Source organism: Megascapheus bottae, chromosome 5 (assembly GCF_031878675.1).
Source record: "Megascapheus bottae isolate mThoBot1 chromosome 5, mThoBot2.hap1, whole genome shotgun sequence".
Taxonomy (NCBI): Eukaryota; Metazoa; Chordata; class Mammalia; order Rodentia; family Geomyidae; genus Megascapheus; species Megascapheus bottae.
This window is the reverse complement of record NC_143513.1, coordinates 30,060,717-30,078,852: the sequence shown is the minus strand read 5'-3', so window position 1 is coordinate 30,078,852 and position 18,136 is coordinate 30,060,717. Positions and strand designations below refer to the sequence as shown.

Here is an 18,136-nt window from a genome sequence, read left to right as displayed (position 1 = left end):
AAGAATATGATGACAATAGGCATAATGGCAGAAATTCAATGCATTTACCTTTGAAAAGCAGAGGCATTCAATACCTTCAAGCTTCAGTCTAGGACCTTAGGTTTGGAGTGGATGGTTGCCACAAAACTGATGCTCTTCTGGCTTTGTAATGAAAGAGAAATGGAAGAATCTCTCTGGAAGGAAAACATGTCATTTCTTTCTCAAGGCATATGTATTCCATAGTGTAGTTGAAACACATGAATAATTCTTTCATTGCCAGAATACATAACATGTCCTAAATAAAATAGCCAAAATGAATGTAGAGTCCAAAACAAGAATGGAATACTTAGTCATCATTCAGTTAGTGAAAGTTGAATATGTGTCTTCTTTAGTGAGAGATTTGCAGTCACCACTTTCCTATTGTAGTTATTCAGCAACTTTTCCCTCACTCACCTCCAGGCAGAATTTCTACATGTGACATTCCCTTATGGCCATAGAATAAGAATGACAGAGGAACAGTTTTCCAAACCAGATTGTGCACTCTGCAGTATCTGGAACCTCAATAAATACCATACATAAATGAACATAGCAAATCCCAACAGAGCATACGCACAACAAAAGTAATTCAGTTATCAGAGACAGATACAATTTTGAATATGCATTTTCCAGAAGGGAGCAGAGGACAACAGAGGCCACCGGTAGCTGTAAAAACCTGTGGAAGTGAAACAGTGAACTACTGAATTCATGAAATTGCAAGAGTTACAAACGGAAAAGGAAATGCTTTATCCAAAGAATCCAGTTGGTGGCCTAATGGATGCTTTTGTGTTTATATTTATATATCGAATGATAAAAATCAGCTTGCATGAGGGTCATAATATATCTACCTCAAAGTTATATCACACATACTATAAGCAATTTACAGAATTTGTTGGGTTTGCATATACAGTAATCGCAACATGAATTAAAATACATTGAAATAGAGAACACTCAAAATGTAATGACATCAACCTCTAGGATTGACAGGGATTGGCCCTAATCGGAACTTGCCACCATCAAACAAGAACAGTAGTCAGCAAAGGAAAAAATAATAATAATCCAAGAAAAAGGGAGTTTCTGTGTTTTCTTTTATATGAAGAGCTTTCTTTGATTATTCCTATGTAAAGTACTGTTCCTTTTATTGATGAGCAAGTGTTCTCTTTCTTGCCTCCAGATGGGGAGTTTTGTTTGCCGATAGTTTATGTTCTCTAGGCTTTTGATCTCCATTTGGTTCCTCCAGATAATGGTTCCTTAGTAGGAAATTCATAGTAAAGATTTATTTTTATGTCAGTGACTTCCAGGCCAATCCCTGAGCCGTCATCCACATGATGATTTCATTTGTCGAAAGGAAAAAAAAAATAGATCTTGCTATGAAAAAAGGTCCCTAACACTTCACGCTACTTCTCTTGAAATAAAATATCAGTGATGTGCCAAAGAAAATATGATCAACAAAGCGTGTGAAAGCCTCTTCCTTTATGCTTCCGGAAGCAGATGCTCCTTGTGTAGGTAACTAGAGTACAGGGGGTGCAGAATGGTGCTTGGAGTTTAGGGTCAACTTTGCTGTCCGCTCCGTAGATTTTACAGGCGATTTGCTCTTTGCTTTAAGAAGAGAAAGTGATATTGGAAAAAAGTCAGCACTTTAGATTAAAGCAAAGCACCCTTCACAAAGCCACAAACAAGAAGCAGGACAGAAAGTCCATGGCTTGTAGCTATCCTCGCACCTGCGGAAGAAGTTATAAGATATTCGCTCATCTTGAAGATTTCCAATGCTCCTTATTAGGCTGTTTTAAACACATACATATATATATTTAATTAGCTTGCCAGCTTGGCTCTGGTGCTCATGATAGTCTTGGCATGCACTGCAAATAACAACACATACAAAGTATTTCAGTCCCAAGAAGGTGGTGGTGTTTGTTTTCAAACAATGCCATCCCAAAGCTGGGAACTCTGAAAGGAACCAGTGCAAGTACTTTTCCTCAAGGAATTCCTTGAGAGGTATCCCCTATAATGGTATAGATCATTCCCTATTCAGTTGTTTTATTATTGGTACCTAAAAATCATAGGCCCTGCTATTAGCATAGAATCTCAGGAAACCCTGAGACTTCATACTTCTCAGAGACGTGCAATGTGTTTGAGGTGGGTAGGTGTGTGTAGGTCTCAACATGTCCTTTCAGTATAAAATTTTTTCTCAAGTTCAGGTCTTAGGAAATATTGGTGACAACAAGAATTAGAAATTCTTGAAAGTGCTCCAAGACTTATTGAAAGGAGAGATTAAATGATACTTGTCCATTTTTTTGCTTCATCTATGTATTCAGGTTATAGCTATAAATGACATACTTAGTACCTTATTCATAAAATTAAAAATGTGATGAAGCACAAGACTTTTTTTCTTTCTCTTGTTATTTTTTTAATTGAAGATTTGTTAAATAGATTTCAAAGAAAATAAGGATGGGAAAAAATCAATTTTGTCAATATTTCAGCCAAACCATATTTGGCTTCCTAATGACAATAACAAAAATGGCAGCACAACCAGGCATAGTTGCTCATTCCTGTAATCCCAGCACTCAGGAGGCAGAGGAAGGCAGATTACAAGTTATAAGCCAGCCTGGGCTTTCCTAGTAAAACCCCGTGTCAAACAAATCAGATTAAGTGCTGACACAGAACTTTTTGCCACTCTAAAGTCACCTCAGTGTAAATACTTGAGACTTTACAATGGTCATTTAGTGGGTCCAATCTGTTACTTTCTGTTAAGTTTCTGTTGGGTTATGTCATTGGTTTGTCTTATTGGTGAATGAGCTATTTATGTAACATAGTATTTCTTCCCAGAGACCTAAGGACTGCAGACTATGAGGCCAGTGAGAATCCCTGGGTAGTGCGCCCATGTTCAAGCTGGGTGACAAGCTTCAGATATACAAATGACCCCCCTGCCCACATGCATCATTCATGCAAAGAAAACAAACGCAATCTATTCAGAACTATTAGCTGTCCATAACTTTGTCTAACTCATTGTATTCTTGTTAACTTTTGAAGAGGGTTTCTTTAGAAAGGGTTCATTTGATTGAGGGGAAAATAAACTGGAAAACATAATGACAAACAAATGATCGTGTGGCTCCCTAAATAGCCATGGCAATTGGCTTCATACAAAATGTGTCTGATAGCAAGGAAGTTGGAAAAAATGCTGAAGACAGCAACACTTGGTCAGACATATTTTGTGAAAGAGTAGTTTCCTTTCCAGTGTGACTGCTGTGGATCAGCTCTAATTTGCTGTAATTGCATCATGTTTTATTATGTCTCCTTCCCAGTTAATTGGTCAACATTTCTTAGGACATAAACCTTTGTAGTATATTAGGGGAACAGGTTCTTCCATTTGGTCCAACATTTCCTGTCATATGTCCAGCATGTGCAAGTTAAAGCATAATTTACTCTGTGTGTAATAATACTGTGGAGAGTGTTTTAAGGCCACTATTTCAAACAGCATTGAGAAATACAATCATTCATTACCATATCATTTCCGCCCCCTGCGCCAGATTACAATCTTTAATCCACCCTAGCATGCATCTACTAGAATATTTTTAATAAATGAAATCTATTCTGTAAGGCGATTATACAGCTTTTTAAACTAATCACAAATTGTGAAGCTACTCTGCATTGCCATCAAATCACAAAGTGTTTTTCTCTTCTTTCAGTTTTGGATTTGTGTCTTGAGGGAAGAGAATCATATTTTTTTCCTCATTATCGTCTCCAAAACTTTCAGACAAGGTCAAATCTCAGAACCAAATTGCTATAATTTGCCCTTTGCAATTTTAGCAAATAATTACCCATTCTCATTGTCATTCAGATTCACATTATTTGCATAACCCATTATTGCTTACCAAATGTACTATGGTTTATCAAGGATAATTAAACTTCTTTTTTGTCAACAGAAAACTTAGGCACTCCTCACACTCTAAGCTCATTTTATACATATCAAAACATTTCATTCATGAAATAATGACAGGTAGGATTGCCCCTGAGCTCTCATGTCTCCCACTGCCATACACATTGAAGATCTCAAACAAGATACTGATTTCTGTTTTCTAAAATGAACAGAACTTTGCATGCTCATATGAGGAAGCCAGATCTTGTCATGGAATGGGTTAACCTGTTTGGTTTTATCTCATGTCCCTCATTCTGAGTCAGGGTCCTGCAGACAATCCATTACTTCCCTAATGCAATCATGCATTTAAGTAACCACTGCTTTCAGATAACCTTAAACCCACTCCACAAGTATATCTGGTTGGCTTCCCTTGTGGCCTTGATCTGGACGATTTCCTTCCTACTTTGGTAGCATTTCCTTCCTACTTCTATCTCATTGATTATACAATCAGCTCATGAAAAGCAAAGATTGAATTTTCACAGGATCTTTTAAAATTATTCTATCTAAAACAAGAGTTTTAAACATACCATCCTTCCCCCACATAAAATACTCTGTGAAGATAAAAGGGAGATTCGATTATCTTAACTAGCTGGCGGAAATGTGCAGGGAGCTGTCTACATGAAGAATAGCCAGAGACTTCTCGTAGACTTAGAAGAAAACGTTATGATGTTCCTCAGCTTGTAGCTAATAAGGATGATGCTTGTTTGAATTGGTGCTTAGTGACTTTCATGTGAGTCATTAGAATATCCTGCTGGCCTTGGAGATACTTCCTCCACTGTGTAAAGGGAAGAGTGTAAGCGCAGTCTTGTGAGTGTAGGGTAGAAAGTCCAACTCCTCCTTCTATGTCTGCAGATAACATCACCTTCACTGATGTACAGACAAGCAGGCATGTCTCAGGAGGATGACTAATAGAAATCTGATAAAAAAGCAACATGAAAAAAGCCTCCAAGATGTGAGCTCCACTGCCATCAATATTTTAGAAAATAACACAAAGTGTACTGCCTTCTTTTTTTAGTTTTGCCATTTGTGAGGCTTGTCCTAGAACTCTTTTCTTGCTCAAGAATAGCCACTCTGACACTCTGAGCTATAGCTCCACTTCTGGTATTCTAGTGGTCAGTTGGGGATGAGTCTCACAGGGACATTTCTGCCTGGGGGCTGGCTTCAAACCACAATCCTCAGCCTCCTGAGTAGCTAGGATTATGGGCATGAGCCACCAGCGCCACCTACTTATTTCTTAAGAAAGAATTTGAGGACAGCTGGGAGGATTCCCGGGTTGGAAGTCTTTTGAACAACTAACATACAGTTTCTCAAAATGAATATCAGGAAGCCAGAAGCTGTGTCATCAGGGAAGGGGTGTGTAGGATGAGGGAGGGGGAAGGCACATGGAGAGAGGAAGGGTGAATGGATAGCCATCATATTCAATTGCATGTATGTGAAAATGGAACCAGGTAAGTTGACCTGAACTTTCCAACTGGAAAATTCACAACAGTTCACAGAACTTCCCTCCTTCTGCTCCTTGCCCCTCTGGCCAGCCTGTTGGATATCAGGCTTAACTCTCTTTCAGTACTTCTCATTTCAGAATTCCACCTGTGCTGCCATTTAACTTTAGACTGGAAGACAGTGCATGTACTGAGCAATACTCCATCCCTTGTCTTTCTCACATTATCTCTGCAATGTCTAAATCTGCTATGCACAAGACACTTGGTGTATATCATCTCAGTCCCCTCCACTGCCCTGTTAGAGAAAGGTTTCACAGCCAGAAACAGTAAGTCAGTGACAGGACGCCAGTCACCTAGATTGCATGGAAAGTGCTGCGTGGAGCAATGGCACAGAAATGGCACAGCATGGAAGCATGGGCCTGCTTCTTTCTTAAATGCAAAACAACAGTGCTGTTCCAACTTCCTCCTGTCTTCGAAGTTTGTTTATTTGTTTTTTGGAGTGTATACAAATATTTTCAGAGACAATGTGCTGAATAAAAGATGCCTCAGTGAAAAACTTAGCTTTAAATTAACTTTTTGCCAATTCTGAGGTGAACTGGATGAAAACTTAGTGCTAATTCTGTTTTACAAAAATATGTATATAACTATCATATGGAAAAACCTATTAAAAAAACACACCCTTGCAATACCAAAGCAAACTTGTGACAAGATTCTTTTGGGGGGTGGGTAATGGGGCTTGAATTCTATACCTGGAAGCTATCCTTGAGCTCTTCAGCTTCCACCCTACCCATGAGCCACAGCCCCACTTCCTATTTTCTAGTGATTAATTAGAGATAAAATCTCATGTTCTTAGTGCCTGGGCTGGCTTTGAATCGAGATCCTCAGATCTCAACCTCCTGAGTAACTAGGATTACAGGTGAGATTCAGCTTTTAAAGAACACCTGAATGCCTGTTACCTCTACTGGAACAGACAGGCCTCTCCCACAAACCTTTCTTTTATGTCCATGTCTGCTCTTAGAAATGAAATTAACTGTGTGAGAACATCTGAGATAGTTTTTAATGCATTTTTTATTCAGGTTTGCACATTCTAAATCACTGCAGCAGGGGAAAGGTCAAATACTAGCATGATTTTTATCCTATATTTTTTTTTCAGAAGAATACCTTTTCATTGGAATTCTTAAGGGTCCAGTGCCAATTTCTTCCAGAAATCTTTTCTTTCTTTTTAAAGAAATGTACTTTATTTTGACCTAATGTATAAATCACTGATTTTACTGGGGCCCAGCATTTTGGCAACAGCTGCTTAAATTTCTTATCTTGCTTTCCTTTGGTCAGCAAATTCATAGGTCTGTTTAGTTCCAGGACTCTTTTATTGTAGCTGAGGGACATAGTATATGTGTCCATAACACCAGATCTAACTGATGCTATAAATGGCAAGGCAGGAGGTTGATATCACCTCATCAGAAGATTCCAGACTTTCCTCTTGTCTGCAAGATTCCCTACTCTGCAGTTACTCAGGAAAATACCAGAAGAAAATGGCTGTTCTCCCCTTCTAAGGCTATAGAGAGTGCTAATTCAGCATATCCCACGTGGATAAAACCCTGATCTTACATAGACAACATGGTAATTATGACAGAAGTAGCTTACACTTTGTGGTCACTTCTTGTTTCTATTCATTCAGCAATTATCTCATGAGGTTGAGATAATACTTTGTTAATAAAAGGAAACTATAGCTGGGAGGTTTATGGAAGATATTCTGCTTTACTATGCAGGTGGGTACTACAGCTGAGATTCCATCCTCAGTTATCTATGCTACAAATTAATTTGTCATAATTTCCCCTGGCAAATTTTTGTAAATGGAAACTCTATGCTTTCTTAACTCAGTTAAAATAATATATGTATGGTAAAGCTGGGTGCTGGGTGACTCATATGTATATTTCAAGTTAATCAGGAGGCTGATTTCAGAAGAGCACAGTCCAAGTGAGCCAGAGCAAAGAAGTCCATGAAATTCTTACTGCTAATTAAATACAAAGAGCTGAAAGTGAAGGTGTGGCTCAAGTAGTAGAGTGCCAGCCTTAAGCAAAGCCACTGAAGGACAGTAGCAGTCCCTAGGTTCAAGTTCTAGTACCAGCACATGAGTACACACACACACACACACACACACACACACACACACACACACACACACTATATATACACATACATGCATATTTATATATAAATACATATATACATGTCTCTGTATTTATGCTATAATGAATGGCTTTAACAAAATGAAAAGGAAAATATTTGGTGGTAAACAGTATTTCATAGAAGGTAATTTTCATTGTACATACATTTATTGTTTTAATTCACAAATGAGAAAGAAAGATTTACGATTAGCACTACATATACCAGGCATGTAAAATGTGGTGACAATGCTTCAGACTGTTCACTAGTTTGTGTATATTGGCTTTATACAGGCTTTCCCCATGAATTAGCAAACTCTCTATTCATAAAGGTCAATAGTAAGCTGGACTTGGTTTTAATAATTGAATAACACATTATGCCAGCCACTCCTGTAATACAAGCTCACTCCTGTAACACAAGCTACTCTGGAAGCTGAGATATAAGGACCACAGTTCAAGCCAATCTGAGCAGGAAAGCCCATGAGACTCTTAGCCATCAGAAAGTAGAGCTCTGGCTCAAGTGGTTGAATGCTGGACTTGAGCAAAAATGCTAAGGAATATTGCTCAGGCCCAGAGTTCAAGCCCCAGGACTGGTGCCCTTTCTCCCCTTCCACATTAGGGACGGCACGTATGTTGTTAGCTACATTGATATTTTTTAACAGCAACAAACATGACTAAGGGCTTACATACTTTAATATGACCTATGAAATGAAGAAAATTATGAAGATTTTCATCAAGGAAGGATGAGGTCTCTCCAAGAATTGTGCTCTGAGTCCACTATCCCCAGGGACCAGGTTGTGTGCTTATATAAGGAAATTTGAAGACAATGCACTATGACTAGAACTATTTATTATTACATAAAGTGGACAGAGAGATATACTGTAATAACTCCAATGATGAGGAAGTAGGGATTTGTTTTGTTGAGTATTTGAGGTATTGTTAGAATATTGCTCCCTAATTGGTGAAATAAACTTGTAACTCTTCTCACCCCACTCATTTTCATGTTGTTAGAAACCTCTGTCTCCAAGACCCACAGAAGAAATTCCTCATTAAAATAAAAAATCTCATATCTTTAAAAAAATTAGCAACTGAAGAATTTAGAACAAGAAAAACTACAGGAGGAAAAAATAAGGAAAGAAACATCATTGTGACTATGCGATTTCAAATTCTCACGTCCACTTATCTACAATAAAAAGTAAAGCTACCATCAAAATTTATAAATACAGAAACTTTATAAGTTCAAAATTAACTTCTGTTGTTGAGCCATGTTTGATTATGAGGAAGCTATTAACTGAGGCCTGAATGACACCAAGGCATAGAAATAATTAGTTATATGGCTTGGAAATGTGACATTTCACATAAGGAAAAGTCTGAAGATTCTTTTCACTTTTTTCAAGTTTTAGTTAATGGTTTTACTTTAATCTAGGTATTTAAAACTAAATTACATTCAAGTTATGTCTGGGCCTGGGCACTGTCCCTGATGCATCATGGGCTGGGCTTTGTCTTTGAGCGCTTCTGTTCAAGGTTATGGCCCAACTCCTGGAGCCACAGTGCCACTTCTGATTTTCTAGTGGTTAATTATGGATAAGACTCTTATGGACTTCAATGTCTGGGCTGGCTTTGAACCTTGATCCTCAGATCTCAGCATCCTGAGTAGCTAGGATTACAGGCATGAACCACTGCAGCCTGCAGAATGTTTTATAAGTTGTGTATATAACAGAAATTATCTTCTTAGCTATGAGAATTAAGTGATTACAGATATTGTTAGCAATATTTTTAATTTTGTACACATCATAATACAAGTGAAGGACAGAAGGTGCCTGCAATTAAGATGATTCACTAAGATTTTGTAGATATAATTTGTCAGAAATAACATTTTGCACATATTAATATCATTATCATTAAGTGTATTTTCCAATCTGTTTTGCTCATTATTACATAATTTGTCAGGGGTTATTTCTTAAATGTTGACCAAATTTCGTTCGATTCATGTCTATTCTTTGCAGTGACATTATCTTCATAAATATTTTGTACTACATATAAACCACATTTTTAGTCCCTAGCCATTTACCTAATTCGAATTACCTGTTAAATATAGCATTTGGTACTGTAAAAATGTCAAAATACCAAAACACATTCCTGTCTGCAGATAATCCATAATTATTTTCCAGTGATTTGAAGCAGAATGAGATGTTTAAATTCTGTAGTGCTTATGTTCCATATATAGCATATTTTCAAATTAACTATTCAAAATGCTGGATGTGATGAAAATGCTTTCCAACCCTATCATTTTATATAATCAAAAATTTAAATTTAAATTTAAAATATTTTACAATTGATCTTATTATGTGGACCCCTTCAATCCACAGTTGCTAATATTTTCATATTTTAGATTTGGGGGTTTCTAAGTGCGTTATTGAATTCTCATTAAAATAGTTGTGACTGTCAGGCATTGGTGGTTAATGCCTATAATCCTAGCTATTCAGGAGGCAGAGTTCTGAGGATTGCAGTTTAAAGCCCACCTGTGCAGAAAAATCTATGAGACTCTTAGCTCTAACCACTGTGGAGCTGTGGATCAAATGTGGATTGCACTATCTGCAATCTTTGAGAAAAAAGCTCAGGGATAGCACCCAGGACCTGAGTTCAATCCCTAGTTGTGGCATACACACATACAAAAATGTTTGTGACTAAAGACAAGATTCCTTATTAATTCTTTCTTCTGTATTTTATCAACAACTTTACAGTAGTCTAGAAAGAACTAATAACTTAGCTTTTACAATTTGCTTTATTTTAAAAATTTGATGAAGTAAGAATTCACTTACAATGGATCTGTTTTAAATTTTTCTTCCAGAGTCCTTGCTGAAGCAATTGATTAAATAAAAATGTGCATCCTTTATAAACCTTCCTGTATATTGACATTTTGATATTTGCAATGATGATGATGCATTGTTCATTACTTTAATCTCTCTGAGTTGTGGGCTTTATAAGTCTTAAAATTGAGAAGATAAATGATTATATACTCTATTTATGAATGCTATGCATATTTGACTTATTTAATCAATATAAATCATCAAGATCACACTTATCTGTTTAGAAAAGTACAAACAATAATTGGTGGCCAGATTCTCCATTCAACATCCAGAAAAAATTATATAATTTATATTTAATATAATATTATGTTTATGACATTCTATAATATTCGTAATTTCAATTCTACAAGTATTCCTCAAAGGAGTATTTTCAACAGTTCTTTCTGTACACATGTATATATTTATGCAAACAGTATATATAAATAACTTGCATAAACTTCAAACTGTTATGCACTCTACACATCATTATTTCAATATGTTTCTTCTTATTCTTGAGATATTTGCATGTCATTTTTAATACTATATATTTTAAATGTTAAATGATCTTTTTTTGCCAGTCCTGGGGCTTGAACTCAGGGCCTGAGCACTGTCCCTGGGTTTACTCAAGGCCAGCACTCTACCACTTGTGCCACAGCACCACTTCTGGCTTTTTTCAGTGTGTGTGGAATTGAACCAGAGCGTTGTGCATGCTATGAAAGCACTCTACCACTAGGCCAAACTCCCCACCTTTTAAATGATCTTTTTATGATGACAAATAAACAAGTTATTATTTGTAATGAGTATGGAAACTTTTAAAAGGATAATTTTGAACTTTGAGTCACATTTTATATATCTTTTCTTATTTTTTAAAAAATTATTGTGTGTGTGTGTGTGTGTGTGTGTGTCTATGCTGGAGCTTCAACAAAGGAATGGATTCTATCTCTGAACTTTGTTTGCTCAAGGCTAGTGCCCTAACACTTGATCCAGAGATTCATATCTGGCTTTTTGTTTGTTTGTCTGATGGTTAATTAGCATGGAATTCTTTCCTGGCAGGCTTCGAACTGTGATCCTTCAAACTCTGCCTTCCAAGTAGCTAGGATTGCATGTGGGAATCACTACCTCTCCAGCTTCTCCTGTTATGTTTCTATGACCCTAATTCCAGTGGATGTAAAGTTTTATCGCTTTGTATTTTCCCTTACAGGCTTTGTACTTTAAACTTATGTTATATTATTATTATTATTACTATATATTACATATCTCCTAACATCATTAATCATGGTTTTTTAAACATGATTCTACATGTTTCAAATAGTCACTGTATGTTGTAACAGTGTTGTAACTGAGAAGTTTTATGAAAATTTTTTGCAAGATTCAGTACTCAGAATTCAGTACTTTGAAATTTTCTTCCACAAGTATAATTTCAGGGACTTGTGGGCTGCACGTTGATAAAACCCTATGACTGACCTTTGCTGCCAAATTCTCTGTCAGAAAAATCAGCACAGCTCAATGCAGGCAGCAATGTAACAAGATGACTGATTCATCGTGACCTTGAGGATACTTGTAGGCTGAGATAATACTTGCTAAGATCACATCTGTCAAATTTTAGGAGAATGATTAAGGATTTTAACTGAGTCTGAGTCAAATCCAAAAATACTTCTGTGAGTCCTGACAATACAGTGACTGGGATTCCAAACACAAAACATATACTGTCTTTTAATCAGACCTAAACTCCCTCAATAAGTTGCATGAAAGATCTTCATACTTACACATTTTGCTAGTACCTTTTTTACCTTTTATTATATATTTTTCTCTTTTCTGCTACTAGAGATTCTATTTTTGTTTTTATATTTAGACATTGCTGTTATAGATAACTGACTTAAATTTGTACATTTATTTTTTGTTGTTCTTTTATGACCACTTTTGTCTCCTCTAAGTTCTTTGGAGTGGAGAAGTACATAATCACTTCATCTATCAATATCAGTAAACTTATTCCAAGTAGTCACAAATACTTCCTTTTTGTTGACTCAAGTTTTTATTACATTTAACTAAACAATACTTTAAATTAGTTATAGAAAAATTTAATTAATAAACTAATTTATTTAATGCCAGTACTTAAACTTGAACTTAGTCCTGGGTCATGTCCCTTAGCTTCTACCATTTGAAACACACATCTATTTCTGACTGTTCACTCATTCTATGTGCCTCAGAGTGTTTTTGCCTGGTCTGGCTTTGACCCTTAAATGTTAGCCTCCTGGATAGCTAATTCTACAAGCATGAGCCACCAGTACTTGTAGGCAAACTTATTTTCATTTATATTGTTACACTTTCCTGAGACTTATAATAATTTTTCTGCATCTGAGTTTTAAAGTTCTGTTTTGCTCTTAAATTGTTCATTTGGATATGTATGTATGTATGCATGTATGTATGATGGCAGTAACATATTTCCTTTCTTTTAATTAAATAAAAGAAATTCTTTCCCCTAATTTTTGGCTTTTAACTCAAGTATTATACTAATCTTTTTATTTTTATAGCTCTGTTCATTATCCTCTTAAATAATGACTATTTAATAATACATTTTCTTACCTAACAGGTAAAGAACAAGAGACTAAGAATTGCCTAGATAACTCACATGCTAGTTTATTTCTTCTGCTAGATATTTAAATCTGATTATTTCATTTATGGATTTAAGTGATCCTTGGAAGATAAGTATTATCGTATTAATTTTATAAAGTAGAGTTTTCTTAAGGTTCATAGAATTTGTAGGCAACTCATTCAAAGCAACCAACAGCCAGCTGTGAATCTAGGGACTGAATCTGTACCTGTCTGGTATCATAAACTATAGTGTGTATGTGTGTGTGTGTGTGTGTGTGTGTGTGTGTGTGTGTGTGTGTGTGGTGGTCTTGAGGCTTGAGATTGGGTCCTGGGTGTTGTCTCTGTGGTTTTGTGCTCAAGGATATCATTCTACCACTTGATCCACAGCTCCACTTTCAGTTTCCTCCTCTTCCTCCTCCCCTAAATCACCAGAGCAGTGATATCATCAGAGACAAGGGCTTAATAATTGGCAAATCCCACTTTAATAACATAGTGAGCCATCACATGGCCAGCCATGGATCAAAAAAATCCATGCAGCTTTGGATGTGATAGGCCCAGCAAGGAAATGTAAAATTACACAGGATTTGCTAGAGAATTTTACCAGTGTACACTCTTGACCCTCTATAACTCTGGTTCAGACATGGCAATAGCAAATTTCTTGGCTAGAATTGTCAAAATAATTGCCCCAAATATTCTCAACTTACTCATAGACACTTGATTTACATAGTAGCCATTAACAAATGGGATCACAATGATCACATTAATTTAACCTGTGTAAGCAGCAAGTGAAATTATTAAAACCAAAATCAACGTTAAGGTGTCCAGTTATTAATATAGTAACCAGAAGTATCAGTTTTCTGTAAGAGACTCGGCCCTTCATTTCTATCTTCCCAGAATTCTGTTTGCAGATCATTTCTGCAGAATATGACCACCTGTGGACAGCTGCCATGTTTATAGGAAGCAGAGGAGCTCCAGTGAGCTCTGGGCTTCTGGCAGCTGTAGCAGCAGCTGCTACTGAAAGCTCAGGTTCGTATCATGGTGAAAACATAGTAATCATATTTTGGCACACAGAGAGTCAGGCTTCCTGCTGAGTGTCTGAAGGTTCTGCACAGGCAAACTTAAAATGACAACTGTAGCCATGCCAGTTTCTTACAAAGACCAGCTGTTAATCACAGGAGCAAAATCACATTTTGCAAACATCTACCTCAACACTTCAAAACCACTAGCCAGTCTCTAGAAAAATATTTTGCAGCCACACACACACACACACACACACACACACACACACACACACACACAAAATCGAACAGTAATCCTTTTTGTCATAAACAAAATGTTAAAGCTAATGAATCCTATAATTTATGAACATAGAATGCTTATTTCTGGCTCTTCAATATCTAAGTGGATGCTGAGTATAGTGCTTGGCTGTGAACACTTCATAGGCTTCCTATGAAGTTTAGCATGGCACTATACTACTCATTCATTTCTTGAGAAACACATTTGTAGACTTTTTTTTAATCAGATTTGTAACTCTGGACAAGTTATAAACAGATGTTTATGAAAACAGAATTATAAGGAAAAGAAGACAGGCAAGTGCTAGCAATCTTGTCTGCAATCCTATCTACTAATCCTATCTACTCAGAAGACTGAGACCTCACACTTGCTGTTCAAAGCCAGCCCAGGAAGAAAAGCCATCTCTAACTTACCAGCAAAAGTCATGCTGCTGGTATGACTCAAGTAATGCAACACCAAGAGCCATCAGTAAGCAAGCTGAGTAAGAGTGAGAAGCTCTTGATTTTCAAGGCTCAGTATTCTCCTTCTGCACAAAATAAAGAAAAAATATAAAGATAATTATAAATTGTACATCTCTTTTTCTTTGTCCTTCACATAGCATTTCCACTTGAGCTCTGCAGTTAAATTTCTCTTATATTCTTGCAAGTACAAATATTAGTATCTGAAGGCAAAGTATAGTTAGGACGGTCCCTATCCTGGCTTGCCTGAGGCTGAGGGATTTCCTGGAATGTAGGATTTAAGGCATTCAGAGAAGGAATCACAGCCAGCCCATTCTGGTGGTTCATATCTGAGATCTGAGAAATTGTGGTTCAAAGCCAGCCTATGAGACAGCCCATAAGACTCTTATCTCCAATTAAAAAATAAAAAAGCTAGAGTGGAGCTGTGAGTCAAGTGGTAGAATGTTAGTTTTGAGCAGAAGAGCTACTGGGTAGCACTCAAGTCCTGTGTTTATGCCCCAGGATGGGCACAAATAAATGACAGGAGAGACCACCACCACCACCACCACAAGAAGAAGAAGAGCAAAACACCCTAAAGTGGCAATCACTACAATGCAGGGCACAACACAGGCTTTTAGGAAGCAAGAATAAATTGCTGCAGGAAACCTAGACGGGGAGCAGGAGAGAGCATTATAAACAATTTGCGTTTGAGCAGGAACTCAACATGTGGGAAAAAAGACTCAGAGGTACATCATTTGTAGAGTGCGGAAGCATTGCTTAAAAACACTCAGAAAATAGCAAGCAAGCAAGAATAAGTGTGATAATAGTAATAAACTCCAAAAAAAAAACCCCAAGAAATTCAACTAGAGAATTAGTGGTGCTGTTTGGAAACAGTAATTGTTTAGTTCATGGGCTAATGAGAAATGTTACTTAGATTGGAATTGAAACTGAAAGAATATTAAGAGCTATTATAAAGAAACCAAATGGGATTTATGTCAAGAATAAAGCCAGTGCTAGAAAGAATAAGAAGATGTATGTTTATTGTTTGTTGTTGTTGTCTTCTTAAGGATGATTTGGAGAAAAAAAATCTCTATACTGAATGTCTAATTCAACAGGACAACTGACAGAGAAGGCGAGGAGATAAGATTTTTCCAGGTTTCCACAGGAACTATAATTGTGATAATATTATTAAAAGTTTGAGAACACAAGAAGTAGGGTATTTCTTTTTGGTGTAAAAACTAGGGTGATAAATTCAACTTTGAATATTTGACTTTTCTGTGTCTAATCTATTGCTGTGAAACAAGCACTAATAACCAGTACCTATAGATGAAAGGTAATTATTGGGTCTCACATTGTTCGGGATAAGCCGGACAGTAATCAATAAAGATATGACAGAGCTGAGCGGATGCAGTGGTCTTCATTTTTGTGGCTACTGCATTGGCAAGGGCTTTCCTCAGGAAATACCGAAAAGGTAGTTACATTCTAGTATAAGGACTAACTTTCTCAAAGGTCATGGCAGAAGTCACTTGTTTCCTCCAGTGACAGGCCTAGGGTTAGCATACCATCATGTCCTTAGATCTTATTGGCCCAAGTTGTGCCAGAATAACCCAAACTGCAGTAGAAGAAAATCAGGATCTTAAGAGGTAGAGTGTCAACAATTGACTTACAGGAAACATATGTAGAGACGTTGAGGAGAAAATAGTGCTTCAAAAAAAGGAGTTCCATCTTGTTTTCCTACACTTCTCTTCCCCATTTCAAATAAACATATACAATGCACCAGGTAACAAAGTCAGATACAGTAACCCCATGGGATTAACCATAAGGGGAAAAAAAGGAGAAAAAAATAACAGCACATTAAGAACAACAGTCACAAAGATAAACTTCTTGTTTCCATATCCTAGAGTTCATTGGGAGGGGGTGCGTGGAGAGAAAGGGGGACAAAAACAATGTGTAAGAAGTAATGTACCCACTACCTGACAAATACAACTGTAACCTCTCTGTACATTTCCCTGACAATAAATTTTAAAAAAAAGAGCTCCAAAAAAAGCCGGTAATAGTAAATATGTGAACTTGGAAATATCCTAAGGAAACTATATGGGTTCATGCTCTAGGAAAAAGATTAAGAAGTCAAGACAGAGAAAAGAATGATAGGATATAGGAATTGAGAAATCGGCACTGGTAGCTTCCATCTATAATCCTAGCTAGTCAGGAGGCTGAGATCTAGAAAATGATTGTTTGAAACTATCCTGGCAGAGAAGTCCTAGATACTTAATCATTAATATGCAAAAAGAAAGAGCAACAACAAAATAACTGGGATGGAGCTGTAGCTCAAGTAATAAAGCACAAGCTATGAGCAAGGAAACATGAGGCCCAGAGGTACACACGAGTTTTAGACAAAAGTAGAAATAATAAAAAAGAAGAAGCAAAGTTAAGAAAGGAAATAGAGACATAATAAGGGGCAATAACAGGCAAACAGCTTAAGAAGACAGAGACAAGAAAGTTAATACCAGGGATAGTATACAAGGAAAATACCAATTCATATTAGGGGGTATGGGACCTGGGAATTTAGTAGATTTGGAAGAGAACATAGAGACTAACCAGAGAGAAATGCCATGAGACTGGGGCACAAAGAAGAGCAACAGTGCGTCATGTGTCCTCTCTTGCAGGGAGGTAGGTGACACATATACCTTGATATCTGACTCAACCAAGATGGAAATGGAGGAAGCAGGAGGCTGCTCTCAGCATTGTTAGCTTGTTTGTGTGGGGGCCAGTAGAAGAAAAGCAAAGGAACAAAGGAAGATGGTAGTAGAGGTCTTTGGAGGAGAAATGTTGCTTCTGAAACACAGGGGATCCTCAGTGAAGAGAGAAAGAAACAAGTAGAGAATATTTGAATGTATGGAGGGTATTTGGGGGTGTAACTGAAGGTTCCAAGCTCACTGTGCAAAAGCAACTAACACATCTTCTCCTGATATACATCCTGGTGCCTCCCACATCCAGCTCAATCTATGACTCTCTGCAAAGCCTTCCTTCTCCAACTTTGCTTGTATAAACTCTCCTTATCACACCAGTCATGTCTCCAAAGGCACCTCACCTCAGCCAAGCGCTAGAATCTGGGATTGCTTCTGCCTAGAACACGTACAGAACATTTCTTTAGCTTCTATTTCTATGTCTTGTTTTCCAATGTATCCTATTTACTGACATTTTCCTTTTTCTTTTTTTCCCCCACATAGAAAGAACAATACCTTTATTTATCCCACAAATATATATTCATGATCTTATAAAAGATTTGCATTTGCAATACATTCCTTTTATCTTTCCATATGAAGTATGATGTTTCATGATACTATACATTTGTGTAGCATGTTAGGTGTCCAAGAATTTTGTGAATTATCTCCCTGTATAGAAGGTATGGAATAATATGGCTTTTTGA

General features: G+C 36.9%; 1 protein-coding gene across 1 annotated transcript in view; it reads right to left on the bottom strand.

Annotated features, from left to right (window-relative positions):
- Positions 1-284: 284 nt before the first annotated feature.
- The window catches only part of Vstm2a (V-set and transmembrane domain containing 2A), a 30,144-nt gene continuing 12,292 nt past the window's right edge, over positions 285-18,136 (bottom strand). The window contains 2 exon segments of the mRNA XM_090332850.1: positions 285-1,539; positions 1,541-1,614. Of these exon segments, the coding sequence (XP_090188976.1) occupies positions 1,489-1,539; positions 1,541-1,614 (125 nt within the window). The 3' untranslated portion in view covers positions 285-1,488.